This window comes from Python bivittatus, unplaced genomic scaffold (genome assembly GCF_059951505.1).
Source record: "Python bivittatus isolate LINGU-HERP-01145 unplaced genomic scaffold, Pbiv_v1 ctg000980_np1212, whole genome shotgun sequence".
Classification (NCBI taxonomy): Eukaryota; Metazoa; Chordata; class Lepidosauria; order Squamata; family Pythonidae; genus Python; species Python bivittatus.
Window position 1 is genome coordinate 64205462 of NW_028277125.1, and position 27572 is coordinate 64233033.

At 35.7% G+C, this 27572-nt stretch overlaps 1 protein-coding gene across 1 annotated transcript; it reads left to right on the forward strand.

The window, feature by feature from the left end:
• On the forward strand, positions 1 to 27482 carry GLRX3 (glutaredoxin 3). The gene is made up of 11 exons (XM_088131969.1): positions 1 to 158; positions 4148 to 4256; positions 10843 to 10917; positions 11437 to 11638; positions 14652 to 14824; positions 14919 to 14980; positions 16907 to 16964; positions 18008 to 18060; positions 24529 to 24568; positions 24652 to 24744; positions 27216 to 27482. The coding sequence occupies exons 1-11, from the start codon at positions 76 to 78 to the stop codon at positions 27264 to 27266; spliced, it is 999 nt and encodes a 332-aa protein (XP_087988095.1). The 5' UTR covers positions 1 to 75; the 3' UTR covers positions 27267 to 27482.
• The last annotated feature ends 90 nt before the right edge of the window (positions 27483 to 27572 follow it).

The window sequence follows — 27572 nt, forward strand, 5'->3', positions numbered from 1 at the left end:
AAGAAGGGGATAGGCTGGGAGAGCGCACCTCCCCGCCTTCTCCGCCCTTCCGCGGCGCGGAGATCAACAGCAGCGATGGCGGCCGAGGGAGGAGCGGGAACCCTATTAGAAGCGGCATCCTCGGCCCAATTCCAGGATTTGCTGCAGCGGCCGGACAGGTGGGTACCCAGCTGCCGTTGTCGCGGTTCTGATGCTCCATTCGAGTTTGTTTGGGGCGGGGAAGGGAAAGGAGCCACCATGCCAAGCATCGGCTGCCCCCGGACCGGTCCTCCTGGTCCTTCTGCGGAGATGGAAGCCCAGCTGATGGGTGTGTGTTACTCCCGTATGGGTGTGCCTCGAATTTCAACTTTCATTGAGTCACTCGTGGGAAGGCCTGACGTTGGAGTTCAGCTCCCATTATCCCCAGCCACCCTTTGGCTAAAGATTGTACTGGCTGTGGAATAGAAGGTCTAAGGCAGGGGTCCCCAAAGGGGTCGGTATTGAAGGGTCGATCGGACTATCCAAGGGGTCAATGTTATCATCATCATCATCATTTGTAGCAGTATTAGTTAAACTAGTATTTATTATTTTCATATAATGTTTGGGAGTTGATGAACAAGCTGAAGCTTTATGAAGGGGTTGATGTGCTGAAGAGCTTGGGGACCCCTGGTCTAAGGTATTTGCAGCGGCATGAATTAGGAAAGTTTACCTGAGAGTAAGTAGGTCAGTAAGTTGAATTTATTCACAGAAAAGGCCACCCTCTGTTTTCTGGCAGAGATGGTACAAGTGGATTCATTTCTTGGCACACACACCCCTTAATTGTAGCGTGCAGTCTTATTAATTTGACACGGGAGCAGAAGATGCCCCATGCTTCTTTCCTCCTCACTGCAAATATAAATGTGGTAGTAGTCATGGGGTTGTTTTATGAAACCCAATGTCAAACTCCTCACTGTTGGTCCCATTGTAATTGCATTCAGCATCTTGTCTGTAAACAATTATGAAATAAAGGAAAAGGTTTCTGTGAATATACGGAGAATGGCTTTTGGTCTTAGAATTGCAATTGACGTGTGGGGCAGATGAAATTACAAATCAGCCATGAGACCTGGCACTCTTTAAATATCACATTCATCTCTCTTCCTCCCTCTCCCCCCAGGTTCATTTTAGAATGAATGGGTTCTTTGGGGGTGAAGATGGTGTTCAACAGAGCAACATCTTAGAAGGTTGAGAGAGAGGTAAAAGGCCTTGTAAGTGGTCCTATTGGCTGGGCCCAAAAACAGTGGAGGCCAACCCATCTGGAGAATACTCAGATGGGTGAGGCTGAACGGATGAGAGATTTGTGACAAATATGTTAGTGGCTAAGTCAAGTCCACAGATTTCAGTGAAATCAGGTCTGGATTCTACCTATTAAAAATACAGTATGTTGATAGGTTGCTTACTCTCTGTTCTCTAATTTTAGAACTTTTCTGATAAAACTCTGGTCCTTTGGCATAATGTTTGCTACATAGGTTGAAAGCAAAGAGAAAGGTATGCTAAGAACTCTCCCTAAGGATTATCCAGTAATTAAAGTGGATCTCTGATCCTTAAATTCCTGCTTTAACGCTATTTACCATTAATAAATAGGTGAATCCAGTGTTAGGGATGCATTGGGGCACATAGTTCTTTAGTTTCTTATATGTGTTCTTTAATTCTTTTTCACTGAAAGTCAAATGATTTAAGCAAAAATTTGGTTTGCTGCTCCAGTTTCATCTTGTTCCTTGTCATCTTCATGACTGAGTTAAACTAGGAAGGGAATGCATGAACTGTGTGTATTATATGTTATTCCTGTAGAGCTAGTTTTTGTGCTGAGCAAGGAGGTATTAAAATCCTGACCTTGCTGAATGTAGAGTTTGGCTCCAAGGAGTCTTGCAACCTACGAATATGTATAGAATTATATTAGGACATAGAGATCTCCTTCACATTTTAGGAGGTGGGAGTGAAAGCACAAAGGTTTATCTAGATGGGAAAGAAAGAATTTTGCCAGTGACTCAGCAGCAAAAAGCTTTAGCCAAGCTGTATTAATAATGGCTGGTGTGGGTCTTCCAGGCTGTGTGGCCGCGTTCTGGAAGTTTTGTTTCCTAACGTTTCGCCAGCACCTGTGACCAGCATCTTCAGAGTGCAGGAGCACAGACAGGAGCACAGACAGGGGCACAGAGAGAACTGCTCCTGTCTGTGCTCCTGCACTCTGAAGATGCCGGTCACAGGTGCTGGCGAAATGTTAGGAAACAAAACTTCCAGAACACGGCCACACAGCCCGGAAGACCCACACCAGCCATCGTATGCCGGCCGTGAAAGCCTTCGACAACACATTGTATTAATAGTGGTTTTTCTTACATATTGCTGCAATACAGTTTTAAGAAATAGGTACAAATCCATTTTAGTTAGGGTAATTCTAGGTGAAAGTATAAGTAATACAGTCCATTCAGTGAAGCTACAATTTGAAATGAAGTGCAAATATGTGTGGGAAAGATTTAGGAATTTTTTGTTGCATATTATCCACTGAAGTATCTCCCCAAAGTTGGAAAACATATATAAAAAAATAAAATAAACCAAATGCATTTAATCAAAAAATGAAGTGCAACTTTTTAATAGTAATTTTATTAAAAATTATAACTACAATGATAGAAAACTAATACAAACTTAAAAGAAAGAATAATAAAAAATAGAAGATACAGAAAAGAAAAAGAAATAGGAAAAATAGGAAAAAAAAAGAATATAGTAAAGACAGAGAAAATGAAGAAAGAAATGACTTCTACCTTCATCACAATAAGTATAAACAATTTTAGTAACTTGTCACCTTCTCTTAAAATACAACAAATGATCTCTTTTTCTCCTATCCTGTCTCTTATCTATAAACAAATCCTTAAAACCTCCTCGTTTCAGTCCTGATCAGCAAAAGTCCAGTAAGGGTTATCAGAGATAACACTATCTATTTTAACCTTGATCAAATAAATCAACTTTATATTTCTTCCTTGTACTTTTAACAATCTTGATCTTTAGTCCCTAAAGATCTAGAACTTGATTTGTTCTAGAACTTGATTTCTTTTCATTTTTTCTTTGTCCCTTCTCACAAAATTCTCCAAAACTTTAACAAGCATCTTTTGTAAATTCAATATAGGAAAATTTTCCAGGTCACTCTCTTGCTTTGTTATTTGTATGTCCCTCATAATTATTAGCCGGTTTCTTTTGTGTGTCTAGTGTAGCATCTTTTTCCGTATCATTCTTGTCATTTTTTTAAATACACTTTCAGATCAGTCTCAGTCTTATCCGCTAAAACTTGTTCCTCTTCCATAACATTTTTTAAACATAGTCAATCTATAGAGGCAGATACTCTTAAAATTAACTTCTGGGTCCATTGTTCAAAAATATCCTTCAATATGTGCAATGTTAAAATATTTTGCTCCATTTTGTATTAGTAAGTCAAATTTATCTTCTTTAATTGTAGTCTTTAGTTCCTTCTAGTTCCCTTTAGTGTCCAACCTTCAAAGTTCCATCCTATCATTTTTTTTTTTTAAGAATTCAAAACAAACATTTTTGGCAGCTCTTCCTTCTGCCAATGGCATGTGGAGCCATCTTTCAGTTCGCCATTTCTTCCCCAGAAGCCCAAAAAGTCAATTGCAACTTTTAAAAGAAAGTTTCTGTCATTTCCTAGCTTTCTGTACAGAATGTTTTTAACTACAACTGAGCGAGTGGGGTAGGGTACCAACAGTTATGTGGGAAGTAAACTAATACTTTCAACTTTTGTAACTTCTGTGGTTATACAGAGTATGGCTGGATTGGAAGTCTTTGATATTCAACTTCCCACTGAGGAGCAGCTGTCAGGGTCTATTCTTTAGCAGCAGTAAACTGGATGTGAAGGGAATGACAATGAATGTGAGATGAATTTGGATCAGCCTTGAGTAGAATCAGGAGGCAGGCTGTAGGGAATATAGGGACTGGTAATATATCTTGTCAAAATCTTGGTCCATTGCTACTGTCTATTTTGACTGACAGTGGTTCTCCAACAACTTAGACAAAGAGGAGTTTTTTTCAGTGACTGTTTGCCAAATTCTTACACCATGCCTCTAGTTGCTTTTTATATTTCTCTGGTCTGCACAAATATCTGACTATGTGTTTCCTTTTCTTATTGCAGGTCTTTAGTGGTGGTTCATTTTTGGGCCCCATGGGCTCCTCAGTGCATTCAGATGAATAATGTCATGGCTGAACTAGCAAAAGAGCATCCACAGGTTTTGTTTGTGAAAGTAAGTCAATATATGTGTGATTGCTGACTTTGTACACACAGGGGAAACGGGAGAACAAAACAAAATGTCCAGCTAATCCAGATTGCTTAAAAATGTGAATTGGAGCAAGTGAGTTTTGCTCAACCTTGCAATTACTGCTTCCCTATCTGCATTGGTGAGATATCAAATACTTTCTTTAGTAAAAGTGAATATCTTCTATTACCTTTAAACCAAAATAAGCTTTTTAAAATGTGGATATAAAAAATATTTTAAAAATATTTAAAATGTTTGGCCATGCAAAAAATGGTGCCGCACAGAATTTATTTATAAACATCAGTGGGGATTGGATTGTGTCAGTAGTCACAGTAAAAGAGACTCTTCCAAACATTGTTGTCATGCTTTATTTTTAATAGCTCTTATATGGCTATAGTCTTACAAGCAAGCACAACAGGCTAGAGATTACACTTGAAATAAATACAGTATCTGACTCTTTGACGTCTTGAAATTTAATTAGAATTGTAGTATTTTTCATTCTTTTTTTTACTTAAGCTAACAGTTTTTCAGAGTAACAATTCCAGTTTTCAACATAAAATCCTATTGGAAATGTAGTTAAATCCCAAGGATTTTGAAATTAAGATAGTATACAATAAGCCCTTGATTTAACAAACTAATGGGAGGAAGGGATGAATATCAGATAAAAGGCAAATGGGGTGATACACACATATAAAATGTACATAATATGCTTAAAAGTACATGATGTGTGTTAATTGTCTGAACTGAATTGCCAGAGAACAGACTTTGTCTGTTGCTTAGGGTGAAGTCTATTATTGTCTGAAATGCAGATTTTGTCTGTTATATCCAAAATCTGCTGAATTGAGGCCTGTAAAAGGCTTTATTGTAGTGTCATTTTTAAATAATAAAATAATTATTATTTGATTTATCATATGATGCTGCTGATTAAGCAGATCTCTCTTTTTAATGCAGTTCAGATGACTAACATGCCTGCCTCTTTAAATTATTTATATTAATCCACGGTATCATTATCTGCCATCCACAGTATTATGATCTCTATACTAGGTATGGGAGTATTTACAGTTCCCAGTAAGATGTTTCGAATAGTCGAGGAAACATAAGTCCACTGTAATTGTAATCATGTATATCTGACTGCTGTAATATGTATACTTGCTGGCAGTTAGTGTAGAAATGCAAAATAGATGGAAATTTTGAAGTGACAAGAAAAGAAATTTATTTAAAAGAAAAAAGTTGGTGTAAACTGAAATATACATGATACCTAATTTAAAAAAAAATACTTTATGGAAATTAACTTTCCTTAATACTTTATAAAATATGTTATTTATAACATGGTTTGTTTCGTGTATAAGATTGAAAAACCATATATTAATAGTTAAATGAATTGATTGAATTTATTTAAAATTTAATTAAAAATAAAGCTTTTCTGCATATTTGCTTCTTTAGGAAAAATGGGGAGACAAAAAATTAAAGTCAGAAACTGAAGAAATTACCAACACTATAGAGAAATAAACTTAAATGTTTCTGCTTTATTTCTCACTATATCAATAAGAAAATGCTGTGGGGAATGACTAAGGCTTAGAATACACATTTTGCCACATGACGTTTTGTCTAAATAAGTCTCAATTTTTGCATATTAAGTATCTATCAGCATCACTGTCACTATCATCTATCTATCTATCACCTATGCTATCACTATCGGCAGTTTGTTACTTTTGAATCTTTATTTTTATAACATTTTTATGGACTTCAGAAAACTTGAGTGTTTTTATATCTTAACCTTTTCATGTATCATTTAAAATAGGAATGTTCTTTTTTTCAAAGGTAGAAGAAAACATTTTTTTTCTTGTTTTCATAATTATTTTTCTGGGAACTCACATATCTAAGTCAGTCCCTATGAGCCTATTTTGTCTTTTTATTAGACGTGTATATTCTTGTAAGCAATAATGTTGATACCTGAGATAATGCCAGTGTAGAAACAATGAAACTGAAGTCTAAAGCTGAAAAACCACAATGTCAAACCAAAACACTTAGCCACTTGTAGAGTGCTGTTTGAGTTCCAGTCTATTGAGAAAGGGAGACTGGATAATTCTGAGGATAATCTAGGATAATTTCTAATAATAGACAGTCCTGTCACAATTAACACAGAGGTTTTCTCTGATCTTTCCTACTGTTTTTTTGATCATTATAAACCAAGCATTGAAAACTAAAATTAAAAAAGCTTATTTAAGAGAATGCTTATTTTTAATTTCCAGTTATATTAATATCCATATCTAGGGTAGTAGTAAGGGCATAATTTTCAGTTTTATGTGAGGAATTTTTGTTATGAATAGTAATGAGAACTACAGTACAAAAAATGAAGTACAAACTTAAAGTCAGCAGTATCTTGCTTATAGATTACATGTCAAAGATGATATTTGTTTGGATTTAAAAGCTCTGAGTAAGTTCCATTCTTACACTCATGGTAAATTCTTGAAATCAATGGGACATTAGTTATAATTTAGTATATTGTAACTAAGCATAGCTTAAAAATTATTGAAATATCAGTTCCATTTATGTTCTTTTATTTTCAATAGAACTTAACACTCAAATATAATATTACAACTTTCTCTGATGGCCAAGAATAATGAAAGGAGTTAGATTTTATATACATGCCATTATATGTACACACACAGGCTTGAGATTATAGGTAATGCTCCCTTGACAACCACAATTGGGACTGGCAACTTCATTGCTAAGCGACAAGTCGTTAAGTAAAACATCACGTGACTGTGTCCAACTTACTACATCAGTTCTGCAGTCGTTAAGTGGCTGCGAAGGTCACAAATGGCAATCACATGACCATGGGAATGCTGCAACGGCCGTAAGTTTGAGGGCCGGTTGTAAATCTTTTTCAGTGCCATCGTAAGTTCAAACGGTCGCTGAATGAGGCAGTTATTAACCAAGGACTACTTGTATATTTGAAAGTTTGTATGCTCCATTGTGATGTGAATATCTTCAAAGAATATTTCCAGTTACATCAGTCTTCCAGGTAGTTACAATCTTTGGGGGCAGTCTCCTCGTTAATGTTGTTTACAGAGTGCTGTTTAATAATGATCGGTAGCTATTGTTCCATGGAATAATATCCACTCTACATTACGTCAGACCCACTTGCTGAAGTGTTTTAGATGTATTTTTAAAATGTACCATTTTAGGTTGACCATCCCTAGTTTTTAACTCTCCCTCATATTTTTTTTTACTTTATTTTATTAGAGGTGTAAACTGCTTTGAAATTCTTTTTAATGAGAAGTAGGATACAGATTTTTTAATGAATAAATTAGTTTTTTTGTAATTCAGTATAGTGTTTCACCAAATAGTGTTGGTACTGATGAATAAGTATGAAACAAGTTATACCATAATACTTGTATTATTTGTTGAGTTATGCAGCATTAGATTACTATCAGTAACATAGTTATAATAGTAAAATTACATTAGTCTGCAAGTCTGTTAATGTATTGCCTGAAGTCACATTAATTATAAAGTTAATTGGTTCTTATATCAGTGGTAGTGATTAACAAAAATGGATGAGCTTTTAAATGAACTTTGATGAGGATGGAGGAGACATAAAAGAGTTGAGCAGTCTCCAGAATTCTCTTTGATGTGCAAGCTTTCCTTATAGAGGAAGATAATGTAAAATGTAAATATCATTCCTGAAATCTTAAATAAAACGAGAAGAATCAGGAAGCCTAAGTTGTGAAATTTAAGAATTAAAGGCTATAATGAATTCTGTGCATTCATAGTTAAATGTGGTAATAATATTATGTGGTAATAGAGTATTACAGGTAGTTCTCACTTAATGACTCTGATTGGGACTGGCAACTCCACCGCTATGCAAAGCGGTCGCTAAGTGGGAAATCACGTGACCACAACTCTGCTTTCTGGCTGGAAAGAGACAAGACTACTGTACTCAGTTTGACATCTTTGGCTTCTGTTTGCCTCCGAACCATTCCTCTGCCCTTTGGAATGCTTGAGTGCCTGGTTACTGTCTTTTACACATTAAAAGCATTGCTGTCACACAGGCAGCCTGGGGCTTGGAACTGCAGATACACTATACATAACAGCGTACTCTCTTGAAATCGTTTCCTCTCCAATCTCTCTTCTCTGTGGGTGGGGGAAAGCAAGCAATTTTGGTAGGCAATCTTTCCTTTGCCTGACTCTTCCCCTCTCCTCACAGAACAGAGAGATTGGAGAGGAAGGGATTGCAAGAGAGTAAGCTGTTTGCTCTTCTACACATCAAAAGCAGTGCAGTCACACCACCAGCCTGGGGCTGGGAACCACAGGCATGCTATGCAAACAGTTTACAGTACTCTCTTGAAGTCTCTTCCTCTCCACACTCTCCATTCTGCAGGGGGAGAAGTAAAGCAAGCAATTTCTGTAGGCAATCTGTCCTTTGCCTGACCCTTTCCTGCTGCCAGCACAACTGTATTGCTTTCCATGTGTGCTTACTCTCTTGCAATCCCTTCCTCTCCGATCTCTGTGCTCCCCAAGGGGCGGGGGGAGAAAAAAATCGCAGGTCAGGCACAGGGCAATGCGTATTACATAACTGAGGGATGCTGCAAAGGTTGTATATGGTCATAAATTGGCCGTAAAGTTATTTTTTCAGCACCTTCGTAACTTCAAATGGTCGCTACAAAAACAAGTGGTTGGTAAGCAAGGACTCCCTGTATGCATTTAAGTCCCATCTAGATTAGTCCTGAGGGTGATACATTTTATTCAAAATGCAAATAGTGGGTGGAAAACAAGGTAAGTGGCAATCCTATTAGAGACTAGTTCCAAATGAGAACTGTCAGTCCAATCTGATGCATTCAAAATATGTAGTAAAAAATTATGTAGATTGTATGATCTTCAATACAGTCTTAGACATACTTAATGGAGAGTAAGGTCCACTGGACATAGTGCAGTTTTTCTTCTCAAGTAAATTAAGCTTATGCTCTGCATGAAAAACTGCAGACAAAGAACGAGACAAGCTTACAGGAAGAGTGAAATTATTTAGTATTGTAACATTTTGACAATTGTGCTCCATTACCATGGTCCCTTCATATATCTAACAGATGTAACATTTCCTATTATTAATCTTATAGAGAGGTGCAAAATTTATCCTTTAAACCCCCATGTAGGCCCCAAAGCATTTTCCCTACTTGGTCACCATCCTAATGTGCAGACATCAACTCCCAGAGTTCTCAGCTAGTCCTATGGTAGCCAGAGAATTTTAGGAGTTGGTCCTCAGATTTGGAGGGGAACAAGTTTGAGGAAAGCTACCCTAAACCATTATGTATCTAGAGTTACATATTAACTAATTTTTCATAATTAATGGTTTTTACAATGATACTTTGAACATAGCTGTTGAATGCTCACATCAATATTTATAGTTATGGAATTTTTATTGCTTAGTGAAAGCTAGCAGCATTACTTCTATTTATTAACTTGCACCTTCACGCCAATGTCTGTATCTTAAATGTTTACTATATATAGTTTTAGACTGTTTTATTATTCAAGTAAGTCATTCAGATTTGTAGTTTTGATCTTCTATATTATGTGTGTATTATGCAAAAAGTCTTTGTTTAAACATCTTTATTTGCCACTTCCAGAAAAATATTTGAATCCTTTAACCAACCTAGCACTCTCAAAATATGTTGAACTTCAAAACATCTGGTTGGTAGTAGATTGGAGAAAATCTCTTACTATGGTCAAATAATCAATTTGGGGGTATCCAAATTTTAAGCCTAAAAGTCACCAACTCTTATGATGTTTGTTATAATATATTTATATTGCACATAACAAACATAATTTGATTGTACAATTAAAGCATTAATGTCTCTTACACTTGCTTATCTTCCCTCTTCAAATTGTTTAGCCTTCTCATTGATAATTTCCAAGTATGCAAGATTACATCAGGACTTTGGTTTGGAAATGGAAGCCTCTGTGCAAATTACATTTTTTTGCAGTTTCATATTTGATTATCAATTTCTGTTGTCAACTTAGTAATGTGCTAATATCTAATGGTCTTTCACGAGTTAAAAACTAAAATGTACCAGGCATCAATAGTTTATTGAAGAAATACTCCTTTTTTGCTTCATAATTTGCAGAAGGCTGGAAATGTCAGTCATGATGTACTGCCTCTTGAAATTAGTCAATAGAGCAAACAGCAAGAATTGCTGTGGGCAGAAAATAAGCACTGTAATCATGACATAACTGGGGTCAGTGATTTATGGATTTCAATATAGTAGTAGCTGCATATGATTGAAAATTTACTAGGTCACTAGTGCACCACGAATTTTATTCACAGCCTCTAGGCATCTTTTGAAATGTGCAACAAAATAAAAACCTCTGAACCTGTTTTGACACGGCAGGCTCAGTGGATGACAAGCCTGCCCTGTGAGTTTCATTTAAATGCAAATGTGTCACAAACTTTTGCACTGAAATCCTTTTTAAACATTTAACATGACTAAAAGAACAGTGTAGACAAGATCAGCCAGTGCAATATAAACTATAAATAAGCTTTTGGAAATAAAATCATATTTCCTTCTTTTTTTAAAAGCTGGAAGCTGAAGCAGTTCCAGAAGTATCTGAAAAATATGAAATTTCTTCTGTTCCAACATTCTTGTTTTTTAAGGTAAACTTATTTTATCTTTCTTGAATATATGCTTTGGAGGAGAATACATTATTTCCAGTACCGGTAAGATAAATGTTGGGGTAATATTTGATTTATAAAAAAATAAGTTAAGATCTTCATGATTAAGTTATATAGAATTCCTGTTTTTTAATAAATCAAATATTACTCCAGAAGGTATTCATAAGGAACTGCATTTCAGTTGTTGTACTGTTAAATAACCATGTGAAAATCAAATTGATAACTTAGTTACTAGGTAATTTTAGAAGCTGTGTTTTAACAATTTAGATTATCATGCCCACTGAGGAGCTTATTAACTTACTATGCTTTGTGAGTGTGTTTACTTCTTCTGTTTTATTAGTCCTGTTGAAATGAGGTTTACATCAGCTGCCATATTTGAATTTCTCTTGGAGCTTTTCATACAACAGTATGATTTTTTTTTATATGGTGAGGTGATAGCTTTTAGAAATGTGTTTTTGTGGCCCTTGCAGATTGATCAGAACTGCTGTTGTCTATTGACAGAATTCCCAGAAAATTGACCGATTGGATGGTGCTCATGCACCAGAACTGACCAAAAAAGTTCAGCGTCACGCATCTAGTTTGACTCTTTCATCTGGTTCTGCTGATAATGAAAAAGAGGACCTTAATTCACGACTCAAGAAACTGATTAATGCTGCACCTTGCATGTTGTTTATGAAGGGAACGCCTCATGAACCTCGTTGTGGTAAGAATTATTTTGAATATTTGTGTAGTGGGACAATTTATTATACGATTTATGTTACAGGTTTGGTTTTGTTTTTAGCATCTGATCTCTGAATGCTCAGGACTGATCAGGACTCTTTTTAGCAGCACTGCTAAACCTTTTGTCCTGGGTGCTAAATAGTGGATGACACACTTGTCTTGGTGCAGCTTCCTTTCAAGGTTTCCTTGAAAGGCTTTAACTGCAGCTATGCTATACCCAGGTCTGGTTTTCTGGGCTCAGGATATTCAGGAATTGTTGTTAGATTAAGAATACTGCAGATCATTTTGGATAGAAAGGGGAAGAGGGAAGGAGATACAGAGGTTAAGTCCTATATGGAGTATATGGGGAAGAGATATATAGAAATCCTTGCTTACAGTTTGTGGTGTGACTTTTGGTAGATTGAAACTCTTTCAACATTGGCAGGGAAAGGTGAATAGAATATAATTTCTCCACTCTTTCCTAAACTCACATAAAGGAAAGCTTCAAACTTAAAGTAGAATAGCATTTCAAGTGTGGAAGATAGGCAAAGGTTTGAAGTAATTGCTTTCGCATATATAACATGGATCAATGAGGTGCGCAGCTTGGTTGCCGAGGAGAAGAAAACTTCATCCACTTCAGGCTAACACCTGTATCCTATAAGTTAGTACTCTCTCTGATGTTCTCTGTCTTCAAAATGGGAGGGTTGGTGGTAGAGATACTTGAACATTTGAGAATCATTGAGCTACATTTATATCTAAAGGAGTATAAAAGATTCCAAGTTCGTTTATAAATACCTATATAGCACCTGTATAGTTTTTGAGTAATATCTATCAGTGACAAAAATGGACCTCCTGTAATAATAATAATTATTGTAATAATAGATTCATTCTTTAAGCAGATCATTGTTTTGGTAATGAACCAAACTTTGAATCTAATTATTATCGTTTCCCTTCTCTTTACTCATTTTCTTGTTTCTATCTTTACTCATTAACCTCTATCTCAAAAAATTTCTATCTTAATTAATTTGCTGTGTATTGGCTTGATGTAAACACTCTACTATATGAATTGTTTCTTACAGAGAAGTGTATGTGTAAGATGGAGCGCTTCATTGAGTTGAGTGAAGTATTATATTGAATTTAGTGTAATACTGATTGATAAGGGATGTCACTTATTCTAGAACAGCAAGGACCTGAACATAAATGGATTTCAGGAAGAGATGGGTTTTAGCTGAACTGTGCTACTGCTGCGTCTATCCATAAACCTCATGCAAATTTATAACAACAACAAATTATCTATAATTTGGCCCATATTTCCCCAGGAAGCTCACAAAAATAGTTATGAGTGTATATTATAAAGTTCCCTAGATTGCCTTATACTGTAAGCACTGTATAACTGTGCTTGCAGAACAGGAGATCAACTGCACAGTATTACTTGTGCTAAAGTTCCTAACAGATTGTGTCCAGGCTAATTTCCATAAGAAGGACAATGGTTTGTCAGTTGCAACTGAGTGTAATTGAATTATTGGAAGCAGCAATCCTTGTTACGTCTGGTATTTCATCACTGCCTATATAAAATCTGTTTACAATAATGTTAAATTATGTCTGTCCCTTTGGGTCTGAGCTTATAGGTGTTTTGCTTGCTGACCTCATTAGTATTATACAGTGATTATACATAGCTTTCTATCTCTTCCAGTGTGGCATTCCTGTTATGCAGCCTTGGTCTGTATGTTCTTACATGTACACTTCAGACATGCTTTCATTAGCTTTTATATTGCTCAGATTGTATTGGTTTTAAAAAGTCAAGTATTTTGTTATGGGAATAAAGTAGTGTTGGTACTTTACCTTAAGCATAACATTTTCAGTCTGCTACTTTAACCCTTAAAAATAAAATCCCACCAATCAATCTTTTTGTCTGTTTATAGTTGCCTACAGCTAAAATAAAGGGTTCGTTCTCTTTCTCTAGAAGCCTCTTACAGTAGAAATGAATTAATATATTGGTAGCATAATAACCATCAGCAATCACCCCATAGCTGTTTACTAATGAACTCCCAGATGAATGGGGGAAGGGAGGGGGATCAGGATCCTTGTTTCACTCGAGGCAGTACAAGAACTTAATGCTTCAGTTGTGTGAAGAAAAGCAACGTATACATCATATAAATAAATACTGTTTGCTCTTGGCTCAAAATGCAGATTATGAAAACCTCAAGCTACAGCACAAAACAAAAGTAATGGGCAAATTTGCCAGATAGAAATCTTGTACAGGTTCTTTAGAATGTGCACTTATTTTAAAACTGTCATAACACATCTGGTGTCTTAGAACTTTTTGTAAATTGGCCAATATTTTTCATATACCACACAAAGCTATGCACACATGGCTGTGTGCAACACATATAGACACATAAGGAAGCTTTCTATTTTGTAAGAACATTTAAATACAGTGGACAAGAGATTATATGGGTTGTTGATGTATAATTCATAGATGTTCCGTTTTGTAGGTAGTTTTATTACTCTTATATAAATGGAGTTGATAGTAAAATAATCTGTTTCATACTCTAGTATAAATATCAAATAGCTTTGTATCACAGTTGCACAGTTGGCAGTAAGGAGAAGGGTAAGTGATCCTATTTCACTGTGCCTTTCTCCTGTTTCCTCCACCTCTTGGGTGCTGCTTAATTTTAAACCTTGAATTATTAGAATGTTTTGTTAACTGACAAAATTAAGCCAGAATTCTCTGGTTGATGTGAACCATGAAATCTCCATTAATGTGAATATATTTTCAGTGATGGCCCACAGTTGGGGAGGAGGAAAGTTGTCAGGGATTGATAGTGATACCTGGAATAAAGTTATGAACAATGTTTATAAACTGTTATACATTTATTGTGCATGAACCACATAAACTAAGTCTTCTAATTGTTGCTTTTATAATTTCATTCTGTGGGAGACTTCCCTTGGTTAAAGATAGATATAGCCTCATTAAAAATTGTGCTTTTTTTCTTTTTGTCTCCCCCATCTTCCAGGTTTCAGCAGACAAATGGTAGAAATTCTTAACAAACATAACATTGTGTTTAGCAGCTTTGATATATTTTCTGATGAAGAAGTACGCCAGGGTCTAAAAACGTATTCCAACTGGCCTACTTATCCACAGTTATATGTAACTGGAGAGCTTATAGGTGGATTGGATATTGTTAAGGTTAGAAAATAAAATTATCTGTTTCTTTTTTAAAAAATCTAACTTTAAAAAAAGTCTGTTATGAATACAAAGACTGTTCATTATTGTATTTTAGGAGCTTGAGGCTTCAGGAGAATTGGATACGGTCTGCCCTAAGGCACACAAATTGGAGGACAGGTATGATGTATTTTGTTTTCGGTTTATTATCAAGAAGAAGAAAGGGTATATTCCATGACTGAATTTAATAGTTGTCCGGTTTAAAGTTATTAAATAAGTGATGGAAGGAAACCTGCACAACAGAGTGTATTATATGTGCATCAGCATCTCTTTTTTCCTTTTAGTGTCTTTCAGCCTGATTTCTTTTTTTCTATACCTACTCTAGCATAAGAATATGCAGTGCTCCTCTAGAAAATGATGATTGCCAAATCAGATTAGTCCCAACCAGCATGGCTAATAGTCAGGGATGGAAAAAAATGTTGTCTTATCATCATTGGAAAACTGATAGGTGGTTATTCCCTACACTAATGGCTTAAGGAGAATTGATGTTCAGTTCTTTCATCTATCACATATATACAAGCACTATAATTTTATAAAATTCATTACTCTTTCAGTTCCTCAAACCAGCATAACTTACATAAAAATGATTATGCAAAACATTTCCAGATAAAAACAGTCTTATCCCAGAATGTTCTGTTCTGAGGTTTTGACGGGCTTCTGATCTTACTGGATCTTGGAATGAGCTGTTCCAGTCTTTGTTTAGAAGTCAGAAAAGTGGATTTTGAGGTTGGAATATTTCTAGCAAGTTTGTAATTGTGTTGTAATACAGGTGGTCCTCAATGTCGATTTGTTTAGTGACTGTTCAAAGTTACAACGGTGCTGAAGGGACTTACAACTGATTCTCACACTTACAATCGTCACAGCACCCCTGCAGTCATGTACTCGTGATCTGGGCGCGTGGCAACCAGCTCACACTTACAACGGTTTCAGCGTCCCAGGATCACATGATCACCATTTGCGACCTTCCCAGCCAGCTTTCGGCAAGCAAAATCAATGGGGAGCCATGTGATTCACTTAATGACCACTGCAAAAAAGGTTGTAAAATTGGGCATGACTCACTTAACAAATTTTCCAGTCCCCATTGTGGTTGTTAAACAAGGACTACCTGTACTTCTTGTAAGATTGAAACTGATATTCTGGGGTGGGAATGTTTTAACTTCATCTCCAGCTCTCAGCTGTGGAAGTTCCCTTTGCTTTATAACTTTGTACATATTCCTAGGCACAGATTTTCTGAGGTTTTACTGTTACCTCATTACCCTTTGTATATTAACAATACTCATTGTTAAAATACCGTCACAGAGCTAAAAGTCTTAATGCCTTGTTAATTAAAATAGCTTTACTGAGGTAGAGAGCAGAAGAAAAACATTATTTATGGGATATATTTGAGTACTCATGATTAAGTTCAGAAACTGAATAAAGTTGACAAAAATGGTTTCAAGACTCTAGAGCATCAGCGCAATTCTTTGGTATTATTTTGAAGTAATTCCTACTATGTTCAGTGGAGATTAAGTGCTACGATTCCAGGTGGAATTGTAAGAAAAGAAGTTAATGCTTGAAAATCCATTGCTAACTTTAGAATTTTGTGCCTTTGTTACTGAAGTAGGTGCTTTGAAAGGGTGGGATTAACCACATCTGTCTTTATATTAAGTTTTGTTTCCCACTTTTGGGAATACATCTTACATTTTCTTTTTTGTTAAAAATTATTATAAATTCATGAGAATAATTGAAACTTACTACTTCTGTTGTACGCTACATTAATCTCTCTTATTTGCAAAAACATCGAGCATACTAAGTATTACTCTTTAATGTATTTAGAATGTAAATCAGTAGTTGGGAAACTGCCAGTTTTAGAGAAAGCCTCTTTAAATTCATGTATAGAAAAGTATTGTTAGAAAAATAATTTTAAAAGCCATATCTTGTTATGGAGAAAAAAGGCAAACATGAAATTGTTGAAAGTATAGTTACACACTTCAATTAAAATCTGTTTTTGATCGATATTCTCCTACAAACTAATGCTCAGGTTTTATCAATATTTTCCTTTTCTAGACTCAAAGAGTTAATAAACAAGGCTCCTGTGATGCTGTTCATGAAAGGGAATAAACAGGTAAGACTTGTAGGAGTGTTTTAGTCTGATGATCCTTGCAGCTTATTAAAATAATGCATTAGCTGTTCCCAACTTTATGACTTCTAGATACAATAAAACTACAATGTCAGAATGCATGGTTTTGTATAAGAATTCTAGGAACTGCAGTCCCAGACCATAAGGAAAAGTCAGCTGGAAAATGTGCATGAAAGGTTGGGAGCATGAAAATATCTATTTCTAAAACTGAAGTATAATTCTAGGTCTTTTTGGCTAGAGAACTACCTAAATACAGATTTAAACACATATTTTCAGCCATTCTTCAAGGGGAAGGAGCCCCTGAAGTATAGCTTTTGAAGAGTTCACTAGCAGAATTGGAGGTAGTTCTAAATACTGACTTTATATATAGGTTGTCCTTGTTTAGCTACCATTTGCAGTTACAACGGTGATGAAAACGTAACTTCTCGACCAGTCCTCGTATTTAGAACCTTTGCATGTCTGTAAAGCAGAGAAAAGCTGAAGTAAGATCATAAGCACAGTTGCAGTTTCACTTAGCAACCGCTTCACTTAACCAAGTTGACAGTCCCAATTGTGGTTGTTAAAGACTACCTGTAGTCATGCATTCATGTGTGCCTAGGCACATAGATATATAGAAAGTTCACAATGGACTAGATTGCATATTTGATGAACTAGTATAAGTATCAGTCATTCTGGGGAAAAAAAGTCCTGTGGTTGTATGAAATGAGCTTAGGTTTTGGTGTTAGATGTTGAAGTCAAATGTATTAATCAGGATTTTCTGACATGTTAATTTTTGGAATGTCTTGTTTTTTGTTGCTTATTTATAATAGCCTGTTCCAACCTGTTGCCTTCTAGATGAGTTGGACTATGGGAGTTAAAGTAATTATGTGAGTGGTAATCCACTATCTCTGGAGGGTATCAGGTTGGAAAATGCGGACATCCAGAGACTATCTTAATATTTTCTAATCAGTTCGTCACAATTTTAAAATTAATACATATGGTGTGTTTAATCTAGTAGAAAAGAATGTTTTGTATGTTTACTATTTTAGATGGCAAAGTGTGGATTCAGCAAGCAGATTATAGAAATTCTAAATAATACTGGGTATGTAACTAATTTATTATCTTAAAACACATATTTTGTTAAATATGTTAGCGTATTACTTTCTTGCTACATACCTGAAGTAAACTAAAAGCATTATAAAGATTAACAAGCTAAGGAGCAGCAGTTATGCCTTAGCTTTTTAACCTTTATAGTGCTTTCTTCTTTTCAATATCCATGAATTCTCTGATTGTATCTTTTGTTGTCTACTGTGCACTCTTCCTCATATATGGAAAGCTCCTTCCATCTCCTTCCTCCTTCCTATTGGTATCATACTTAATAAGTAAATAGAGGAAGAACTTTTCACCAGATTTGGTGCTTTTTTTGGCTCTCCATTCATCAATTCTGTTGGTTCTCTCAGTGCCAAGCTGCTGAACAATTTCTATGACTCAAGAGCTCTAAGTGGGTCATCTCTGTAGTCAGCTATATGACTAGAACGCTAACCTTGTTAACTACATGGGCAGAATGATAGGTAGTGGTGATTGGAATTGATCCATATGTTGAAATTAGTTTGCTTATTTGGATTGCATAGCATATCGTTACTTGAAATCCTCCACATATTTTGTAGTTTTAAGTCCCATAATTTTCAGCCAGTGGTTGGGATTTCTGGATTTTATTTTATTTTTTAAATAACATACGGAAGACATCATGTTGGAGAATGAGAAACCTGTCCTGTTGTTTTCCTTTTTCTGTTTTAGGGTATTTCAATAATACAGTGGGGCAAAAAAGTATTTAGTCAGCCACCAATTGTGCAAGTTCTCCCACTTAAAAAGATGAGAGAGGCCTGTAATTTTCATCATAGGTATACCTCAACTATGAGAGACAAAATGAGAAAAAAAATCCAGAAAATCACATTGTCTGATTTTTAAAGAATTTATTTGCAAATCATGATGGAAAATAAGTATTTGGTCACCTACAAACAAGCAAGATGTCTGGCTCTCACAGACCTGTAACTACTTCTTTAAGAGGCTCCTCTGTCCTCCACTCGTTACCTGTAGTAATGGCACCTGTTTGACCTTGTTATCAGTATAAAAGACACCTGTCCACAACCTCAAACAGCCACACTCCAAACTCCACTATGGCCAAGACCAAAGAGCTGTTGAAGGACACCAGAAACAAAACTGTAGAACTGCACCAGGCTGGGAAGACTGAATCTGCAATAGGCAAGCAGCTTGGTGTGAAGAAATCAACTGTGGGAGCAATAATTAGAAAATGGAAGACATACAAGACCACTGATAATCTCCCTTGATCTGGGGCTCCATGCAAGATCTCACCCTGTGGGGTCAAAATGATCACAAGAACGGTGAGCAAAAATCCCAGAACCACATGGGGGGACCTAGTGAATGACCTGCAGAGAGCTGGGACCAAAGTAACAAAGGCTACCATCAGTAACACACTATGCCGCCAGGGACTCAAATCCTGCAGTGCCAGACATGTCCCCCTGCTTAAGCCAGTACATGTCCGGGCCCGTCTGAAGTGTGCTAGAGAGCATTTGGATGATCCAAAAGAGGATTGGGAGAATGTCATATGGTCAGATGAAACCAAAGTAGAACATTTTGGTCTAAACTCAACTCGTTGTGTTTGGAGGAGAGAGAATGCTGAGTTGCATCCAAAGAACACCATACCTACTGTGAAGCATGGGGGTGGAAACATCATGCTTTGGGGCTGTTTTTCTGCAAAGGGACCAGGACGACTGATCCGTGTAAAGGAAAGAATGAATGGGGCCATGTATTGTGAGATTTTGAGCGAACACCTCCTTCCATCAGCAAGGGCATTGAAGATGAAACGTGGCTGGGTCTTTCAGCATGACAATGATCCCAAACACACCGCCTGGGCAACGAAGGAGTGGCTTCGTAAGAAGCATTTCAAGGTCCTGGAGTGGCCTAGCCAGCCTCCAGATCTCAACCCCATGGAAAACCTTTGGAGGGAGTTGAAAGTCTGTGTTGCCCAGCGACAGCCCCAAAACATCACTGCTCTAGAGGAGATCTGCATGGAGGAATGGGCCAAAATACCAGCAACAGTGTGTGAAAACCTTGTGAAAACCTTGTGAAGACTTACAGAAAACGTTTGACCTCTGTCATTGCCAACAAAGGATATATAACAAAGTATTGAGATGAACTTTTGATATTGACCAAATACTTATTTTCCACCATGATTTGCAAATAAATTCTTTAAAAATCAGACAATGTGATTTTCTGGATTTTTTTCCCCATTTTGTCTCTCATAGTTGAGGTATACCTATGATGAAAATTACAGGCCTCTCTTGAGGGTGGAGCTGGCGTCGCGGCGATACGGCGGGCGATCCTGGGCTCCCAGGATCGCAGCCGATATCTCCTCCCCCGGACGGTCCCGATGGACCTAAGCCGTCCTGTAGAGATGGCGATCGCAAAGGGCGCGTCCCGCGGATCTCAGGGACGCCGCAAGTCCCAGATTGATCCCGGGAGAAGCTCTTGAAGCCGGCGGAGGAGAGCCAGCCAAAATGGCTGCGAAAGCCGGGACAGCTCCAAAGGAAGAAGGAAGAGAGGGGTGTCTACTGGGTGAGATGGACTCTTATTATTCAACTATTCTTAGAGAACACCTTAAGTAACTTAAAGAGATTTTTAAAAGTGAAGAAAAGTGGATTAAGCGGCGAGATTGAGCCTTATAAAAAAAAGGGGGGAAATTTTTTTTTTCTTTTCAACTTTCCCTTTTTAGTGGAATTGGCAAGATGTTTTTCTCTTAAAAAAATATATTTTTAACTGGATTGGCTTTTTCTTTTTAATACTCAATAACTCTTTATCTTAAGCCTTTTTTTTGACTAAGATTTCTTTATTGTTATAAGAAATTTATACTTTTTGATTTTGAAATGGGGAAAGTGGAGTTAAGAGAAAGTAAATGAAAGAAAGTTGCACTGCCATCTAGAGGCTCGACATAGTGCCTTTTTTCTTCCATTGTGACGCATGCTCAAGGACCCTGGGCTTTCTAAAAAGATAGTGGGATGTGCATGTTTATACAGGTGCCATCCGTAACTATAAACAACAAAGTGGAGTTGAAAGCGATTTTGAAAATATCAAGATGGAAAGTTTGAGCTAGTCACGAGAGTCCTGATTAGTGGCAGTAGCTCTTCTTTCTGCTAGAAGCTCTGCTTTGCTCTCCATTCCCCCCTCAGTTGGATTTTTTTAAAGAGATTTAGTCTTTCCCCTCCTCTCCTTTTTTTTTCTCCTCTTGCTTTTTTTTTTTTTTCTTATTTTTGGCAAGAACAAAGATAAAGAATCCTTTGACTCAATGAAGGTTTATCAAGATAATAAACTATACAAGAAACACAATGCAGAAAAAGATCTTTAAACTATTGAGGATGACTATAAAAAACTGGAAGAAGAGCTGCAGAAATTCCCGCAAAAAAAAAGAAAAAAAGATATTAAAGCTAAAATGGACTTAATTAAACATAAAACGGGATCAATGGAAAAGGAAGAAATAGTACGAGAAATCAGAAACATTAAACAGAATTATTGTGAGGCTTATAAACTGAGAATTAAAAGGGTTAATCAACTGATAAATGAAGAGGGACAGACTTGTTCTTGGCACTGAGGGTGAGAAAAAGATTATACAAGATTATAATGGAAAATCGTACTAAGAGAATGCACAAAAAGAAGAAGTAAAACAATATTGAAAGAAACTACTTCAGATGTTTAAAGAAAAAACGAGGGGAATACAACAATGATGGAACTGACAGAAGCTTCAAAAAGCAGAATGTTTGAAAGGACATTTATTATTGCTTTCTCTTATCCAATAATATAGAAAAAGGAATAAACAGCTAGATATTTTGGGATATTGAATGAAAAGGGTGAACTCAAAATTATGCAAGCGCTGGAATAAAGTATAAATCTGAGATATATAGTTAAAAATTGTATTTGATTGTAAATGTTTTAAGAGATTAGACTAAAATTTATACATGGTTGAATATAGTAACATATAGATTTTAAACTAGAGACATTTTTGTTGAAACATGTAGTGAAGAATCTGGTTAGAATTGTAATTCGGTTAGAACTGTAACTGATATTGTAACTGATACTGGTTAGAACTGTAACTTTTAAGAATTGGAAAAATTAAAAAGTACTTATGCAGGAGGAAGTTATTGAAAATTATGAAATGTGTAGAGATGAGTTAAATTGAGATTTGAAATTAGAGTAAGAAGATAAGTAATTTTATATGACACAGGATTTGTTTTTATTAATGATTGGATGAGAAAATATAGTAATGTAATGGATTAGGAAATTTTATAATAGAAATTTGATATTAATTATTATATATATACACATATAATCGATAGATGAAAATGTATTACTAATCCTATTGAAAGTTAAAATTTCTTGTAATAAATGATTCTATAGATTAGCTATGAATGATTAATAATTGTTAATTGATAAGTATACAAGTATATTTTGAATAGATGATATGAGAATTTAAGATTATGAAAGGGGCACCAACGAGTTGGTAACTGGTTGACACACGGTATAAAATGGAAGATGCTTTTTTTTATGCCTTTTTATGTTTTTGTTTGTTCATGTATGTTTTGTGTGTGTGGTAAAAATAAAAAAAGAAAAAAAAAAGAAAATTACAGGCCTCTCTCATCTTTTTAAGTGGGAGAACTTGCACAATTGGTGGCTGACTAAATACTTTTTTGCCCCACTGTATATATGTTACTGTAACATAAATATTGTTTTGCTGTTTTGAGCTAAGACGGAATGAATTGAATTGTAGAGTTAAAAGGATTCGGACCAACCCTTGGTTTAGTGAGGGAATCTGAATTAAAGTATCCTTGACAGATGGCTCTCTAGCTTCTCCTTGAACAAATCCAGTGAAGGGGAACTCACGAAATCTTTATCAACTGATTAATTGCTCATTTGTTCTTGCTATTAAGCTTTTTTCCTTATGTTCAACTGGAATCTTTCTCTAACTTGACTGTTATACTAAGGACTGTGCTATGCTTTGGGACAATAGAGAACAGATTTGTATTGCTCTCTTGGAGATACCTGAAAAATATCCTTTTTGCCTTTTTCTGCACTTACTCTGGTTTCTCCAAACCGTTCTTAAAATATGATGTCCGTAACTTGACACAGTATTTAAATTGAGGTCTTTCCAATGCAGAATAAAATGGGACTTTTGCTTCTCATGATTTGGAAACAGTATTTCTATTGAAGTACATAAATTTGACTTTTGTCTTTGAGCAGCCATATCACACTACTGATTGATAGTCGTCAGCTTGTGATGAATTACAATGCCAATATCATTTTCTTACTCTATACTACCAAGACAGATATCTGTCATCCTATATGTGAGCATTCTGATTTGTTTTTCCCTTGTTGCATCCTGTGAAGAACTTTGAATTTGAATTCAGTTTAATTCTGTTCTCTTCTCCAGTCCATCAAGATTATTTTGAATCTAATATCTGTATTAGATTAACTACTCAATCTTGTGTAACCCTCAGATTTTATAAGCATTTTGTTCTGTTCATCCAAGTCATGAATCACAGTGCTGAAGAGTACAGGATCCTTGTGATACTCTGTTCAGTATCTCAGTCCTGGTTGATGAGGATCACTGATTTTTACAGTTTCAGTCCAGCTGTACGTCAAACTAATAAATAAGCCACCCAGACAATTTTTATCTAGTTTATAAAATAAAATCCCATAGTATATTTTGTCAAATTCTTTGATGAAGTTGAGTTGTCAACAAGCTATGTCAGGAGTTAAGACCCATACTTGGTGGAGTTCATCTCTCAGCAGATGGTGCAGTCATTACAATTCTCCATTGTTACAATGTTATACTCCTTTCAAAGTTTTGGAATTTGCTTTTGAAAAGCATCATTCATGTCTTCTCAGAATTCTGTGCATGTGCGGATATTTTTAACATCCATTCAACTCTTCATTTTCTAATATCTTAGTCTTTTTCAACAAGTTATATCCTACAGTTACTCTACTCCAGTCCTGTGAATTGCCCTACCAGGTCTCCATTATAGCTAGTAAATCGTATTAGTCTTTCTGAAATAAGAGCTCAAGGTCATCTCCTACAGAGGAGATACCAATACAGTGTGAAGACCATAAACTTTCACTCAGCCAATGTTCCTTATGTTTTTCCACATAAGGAAAAAAGCTTAATAGCAAGAACAAATGAGCAATTAATCAGTTGATAAAGATTTCGTGAGTTCCCCTTCACTGATGTCTCACTGAAAGGTTTAATAGATCTCAGTTTAGTTACTCTCTCACTTGCCCTTATAGTGCATAGCTCCTTATATCAAGTTCTTATGTTTGGGTTTCCATCTCCAACATCCTTATGGTTCACTTTAAATCCCCTCGATCAAATTCAGTATGCTTTGATTATACGTTCTAATCACCCTTCCTCCCTTCCTTGGTAGGCTACCTTTCAAATCTGTATTGCTATTTATTTCTAGGTGAAATAATAAATCTCAATGTCTTTTTTGGGTTTTTTTTTTAGTGTTGATTATGAGACTTTTGACATACTGGAGAATGAAGAGGTATGTTGTTCATTTGCAATTCTCTTATTACTAAGTTTAGAAAATCTATAATGTGTAACATTAATTAAGATTACATTTCCTAGGTGCGGCAAGGATTAAAGAAGTATTCAAACTGGCCAACCTACCCACAGCTGTATGTGAAAGGTGAACTTGTTGGAGGTCTAGATATTGTTAAGGTGAGAAAATAATTATTGAGAAGTTTATGAACATTTCATTAAAAAAAAATGGATCCCTGGGTTATCCATTTTGATACTTAGTCTACTGTGTTCATATTTATGATTTCTTTGTTATGTCAACACTTCTTCAAAGTGTTGTTTTACTGTTCCTAAAAATTTGGGTCCAGGATTACAGTTAAAATCGATGGAAATGCCTTTATCACACTTTATCAGGGCCATAGTGTTATTGGTTAGTGTGAAAGTATACTCAGATTATGGAACATGTACCTTATGAGATGATTTTACTTCTCCTCATTCAATAATTGTCACCTGATCTGTTCTTTATTCTTACAACATTTGATGGGCCAGACTGGTGGTTTTTCTTTTTCAGATATGATGGATTACCTTAATAGAATTTTATATACTGATTATTTTATACCGTTACTGATTTTGATTTTAATTTTAATTGTGTGCTGCTCCAATAAATACATTAAAGCTGCCTGTCTTTTCTTAGCCTTCCAACCTGAAAAAAAGGTGCAGCTGCTTTAATGAGTAGCAAAGAAATGTCCAAATGCAAGGTCTAGGGCATTTTATCCACATCATTTTTGAAGCATACACCATCTTAATGCATACTAGAAAGTCAGGCTGTAGGTTTTAAAAATAATTATTCCTTCACTGACCAGCTGTCTATAGTTTGATCTACTTCTGCAGTACCTCTGTTACCGTTATACAGACTTCTTATAGTTTGTTATTCAAGCCAATCTTCTTTTTGTAGCCATGATTTAGCTGATGTCTAGCTGATTCTTATATACCAGTACATAAAGCATTAATTTGCACAAGTTTATTTCTGGTCCTTTTTATATTTGAAATATGATTTTTTTTGTAATCATTAGCTTGATATATTACTGAAAAAAATATTAAATCTTCATTGTATGGTTATACTAATAGATAAGATAGCAGTGAAATGCTGTTTCTTGACATCAGTTAGGTATTTGTTCTAAGAACTATCTCCTCTTACTCCCATGGGTGGATTTAAAGATATCATTTGGATTTTAGCTTTAGTCTTTGACATTATTTTTTTCTGGAACGATATGATGTTTTTCCTAGCAAAGTGTCACATTTCTGGAAAAGAAGGTAAGATTTTATTGTGTACTTTTAAAAAATGCCCCTGAAGGAAAAAAAAATAGATCTGTATTTCTCGCTCCATCTTCTGATATTTGTGTGTGTGCACAACGAAACAAGCATTGACTTCTAAACCTAAATTGTCCTGGGTCTATTCTTGTCTTCAGTGTTTTATAGCCAATATCAAAGCACTGTATCTCCTGGGAAGGTAGAATCAATAAGTCTCATTAGTTTTTTAAAATAGGTTTATGTTACTTAGCTCATGTAGTTATTTTTTTAAAACAAATATTCAGCAGTGTACTGCATTCAAAGATTATACACTGTATGGTTTTAAAGAATATAAGATTTTCTCACTTTCTTTGCATGTAACTCCTATTAAATTTCCTTACATGACATGGTACTGTATGTTCTGGGGCCATTGGAATCAAGACAGATCAAATGATACAGTTCACATTTTAATCATTTTGAAAATCTATTGGAAAGCATTTTTCATTGACAGTAACATTTTACACACACACACACATACACACACACATATTTAGCAATGTCCAATAAAAGTTCCTTTTCTGCAGGCAGACTCCTCTGACTTCTTTTTGGGTTGATTTTAAAAATTCATCTCTAATAATTGCATTTGTTAAAATTATAACTAGGGCTTGAAATATTCCAAAAACAGTTGTTCCACATCGTTACCTTTTTTTCCAGCCCTAGAACATTTAGTAAGTTTCTTTATTTTCATCAGCATGGAAACTTCTCAGTATGTTACAAGCTAGTTGTAGGCTTTGAACGCACAACTTTTTGGGGAAGTCACTGCCTGTTTGCTCTGAATTGTTCTTGCAACCAAAGATACAATAAAATATGATTAAGTGTTTTGTGTACTCAGGGACACAAAAAAGCATGCCTATGACACTCCCTTTCCCAGAAAGCATGCTATGATGCTCTCCCTGCTTTCTAGGGAAACAGGAACAGGAACAATACAACTGTAGAATGTATTCCAAACATGAAGAAAATTCCAGGTCCATTTGTTGGGTGCTTGTGGTGTGGTGGTAATAAATTCTAATGCTTAAGTCCCAGAGAACTGCTACTATTAAGAATATGTGGTACTGGGTTTAGATGATGAAATCTTACCTGGTATAAGGCAAGATTCATATCTGAGGTTAGGAAGACTCCATGAGGCTGCCCCAGATAAGATGTTTTGGTTGCAGTACTGGCAAGTCCATGTATGACAGATGTCTAGGCTAGTTTAGTAGATACACAATTAATGAAAATAATAGCTATAGGGACTGGGCTTCATGCATCCAACCTGCTGGTTTGCTAGAGTTTCTATAGTCATATTAGTCTCTGAATGTTTTCTCCTCCCTTTTTGTTTCCAGGAACTAAATGAATCTGGTGAGTTGTCATCTATTCTGAAAGGAGAAAATTGATGCAAATGAAATACATTAACGAAGACAACTGAAATACAAAAAATATTATTGACATTTGCACTGGAACAGGTCATGATGGAAAAAACAGAACGTAATTTCTGACTTCCTTCTCATACTTTATCAGGCCATGGTAGAGGTATATGTAAATGTAGATTTTCATACAGTTGTAAAGTTATGAACATCTTCAAACCGAATTAAAATTGAAGTTCAAAAATGTGTCTGAGTACTTCAGTTTTTCCTTCCATTCACACAGTGTAACTGGTGGATCTGCTCACAGTAAGCACCACTATAGGCATTGAACTTTCT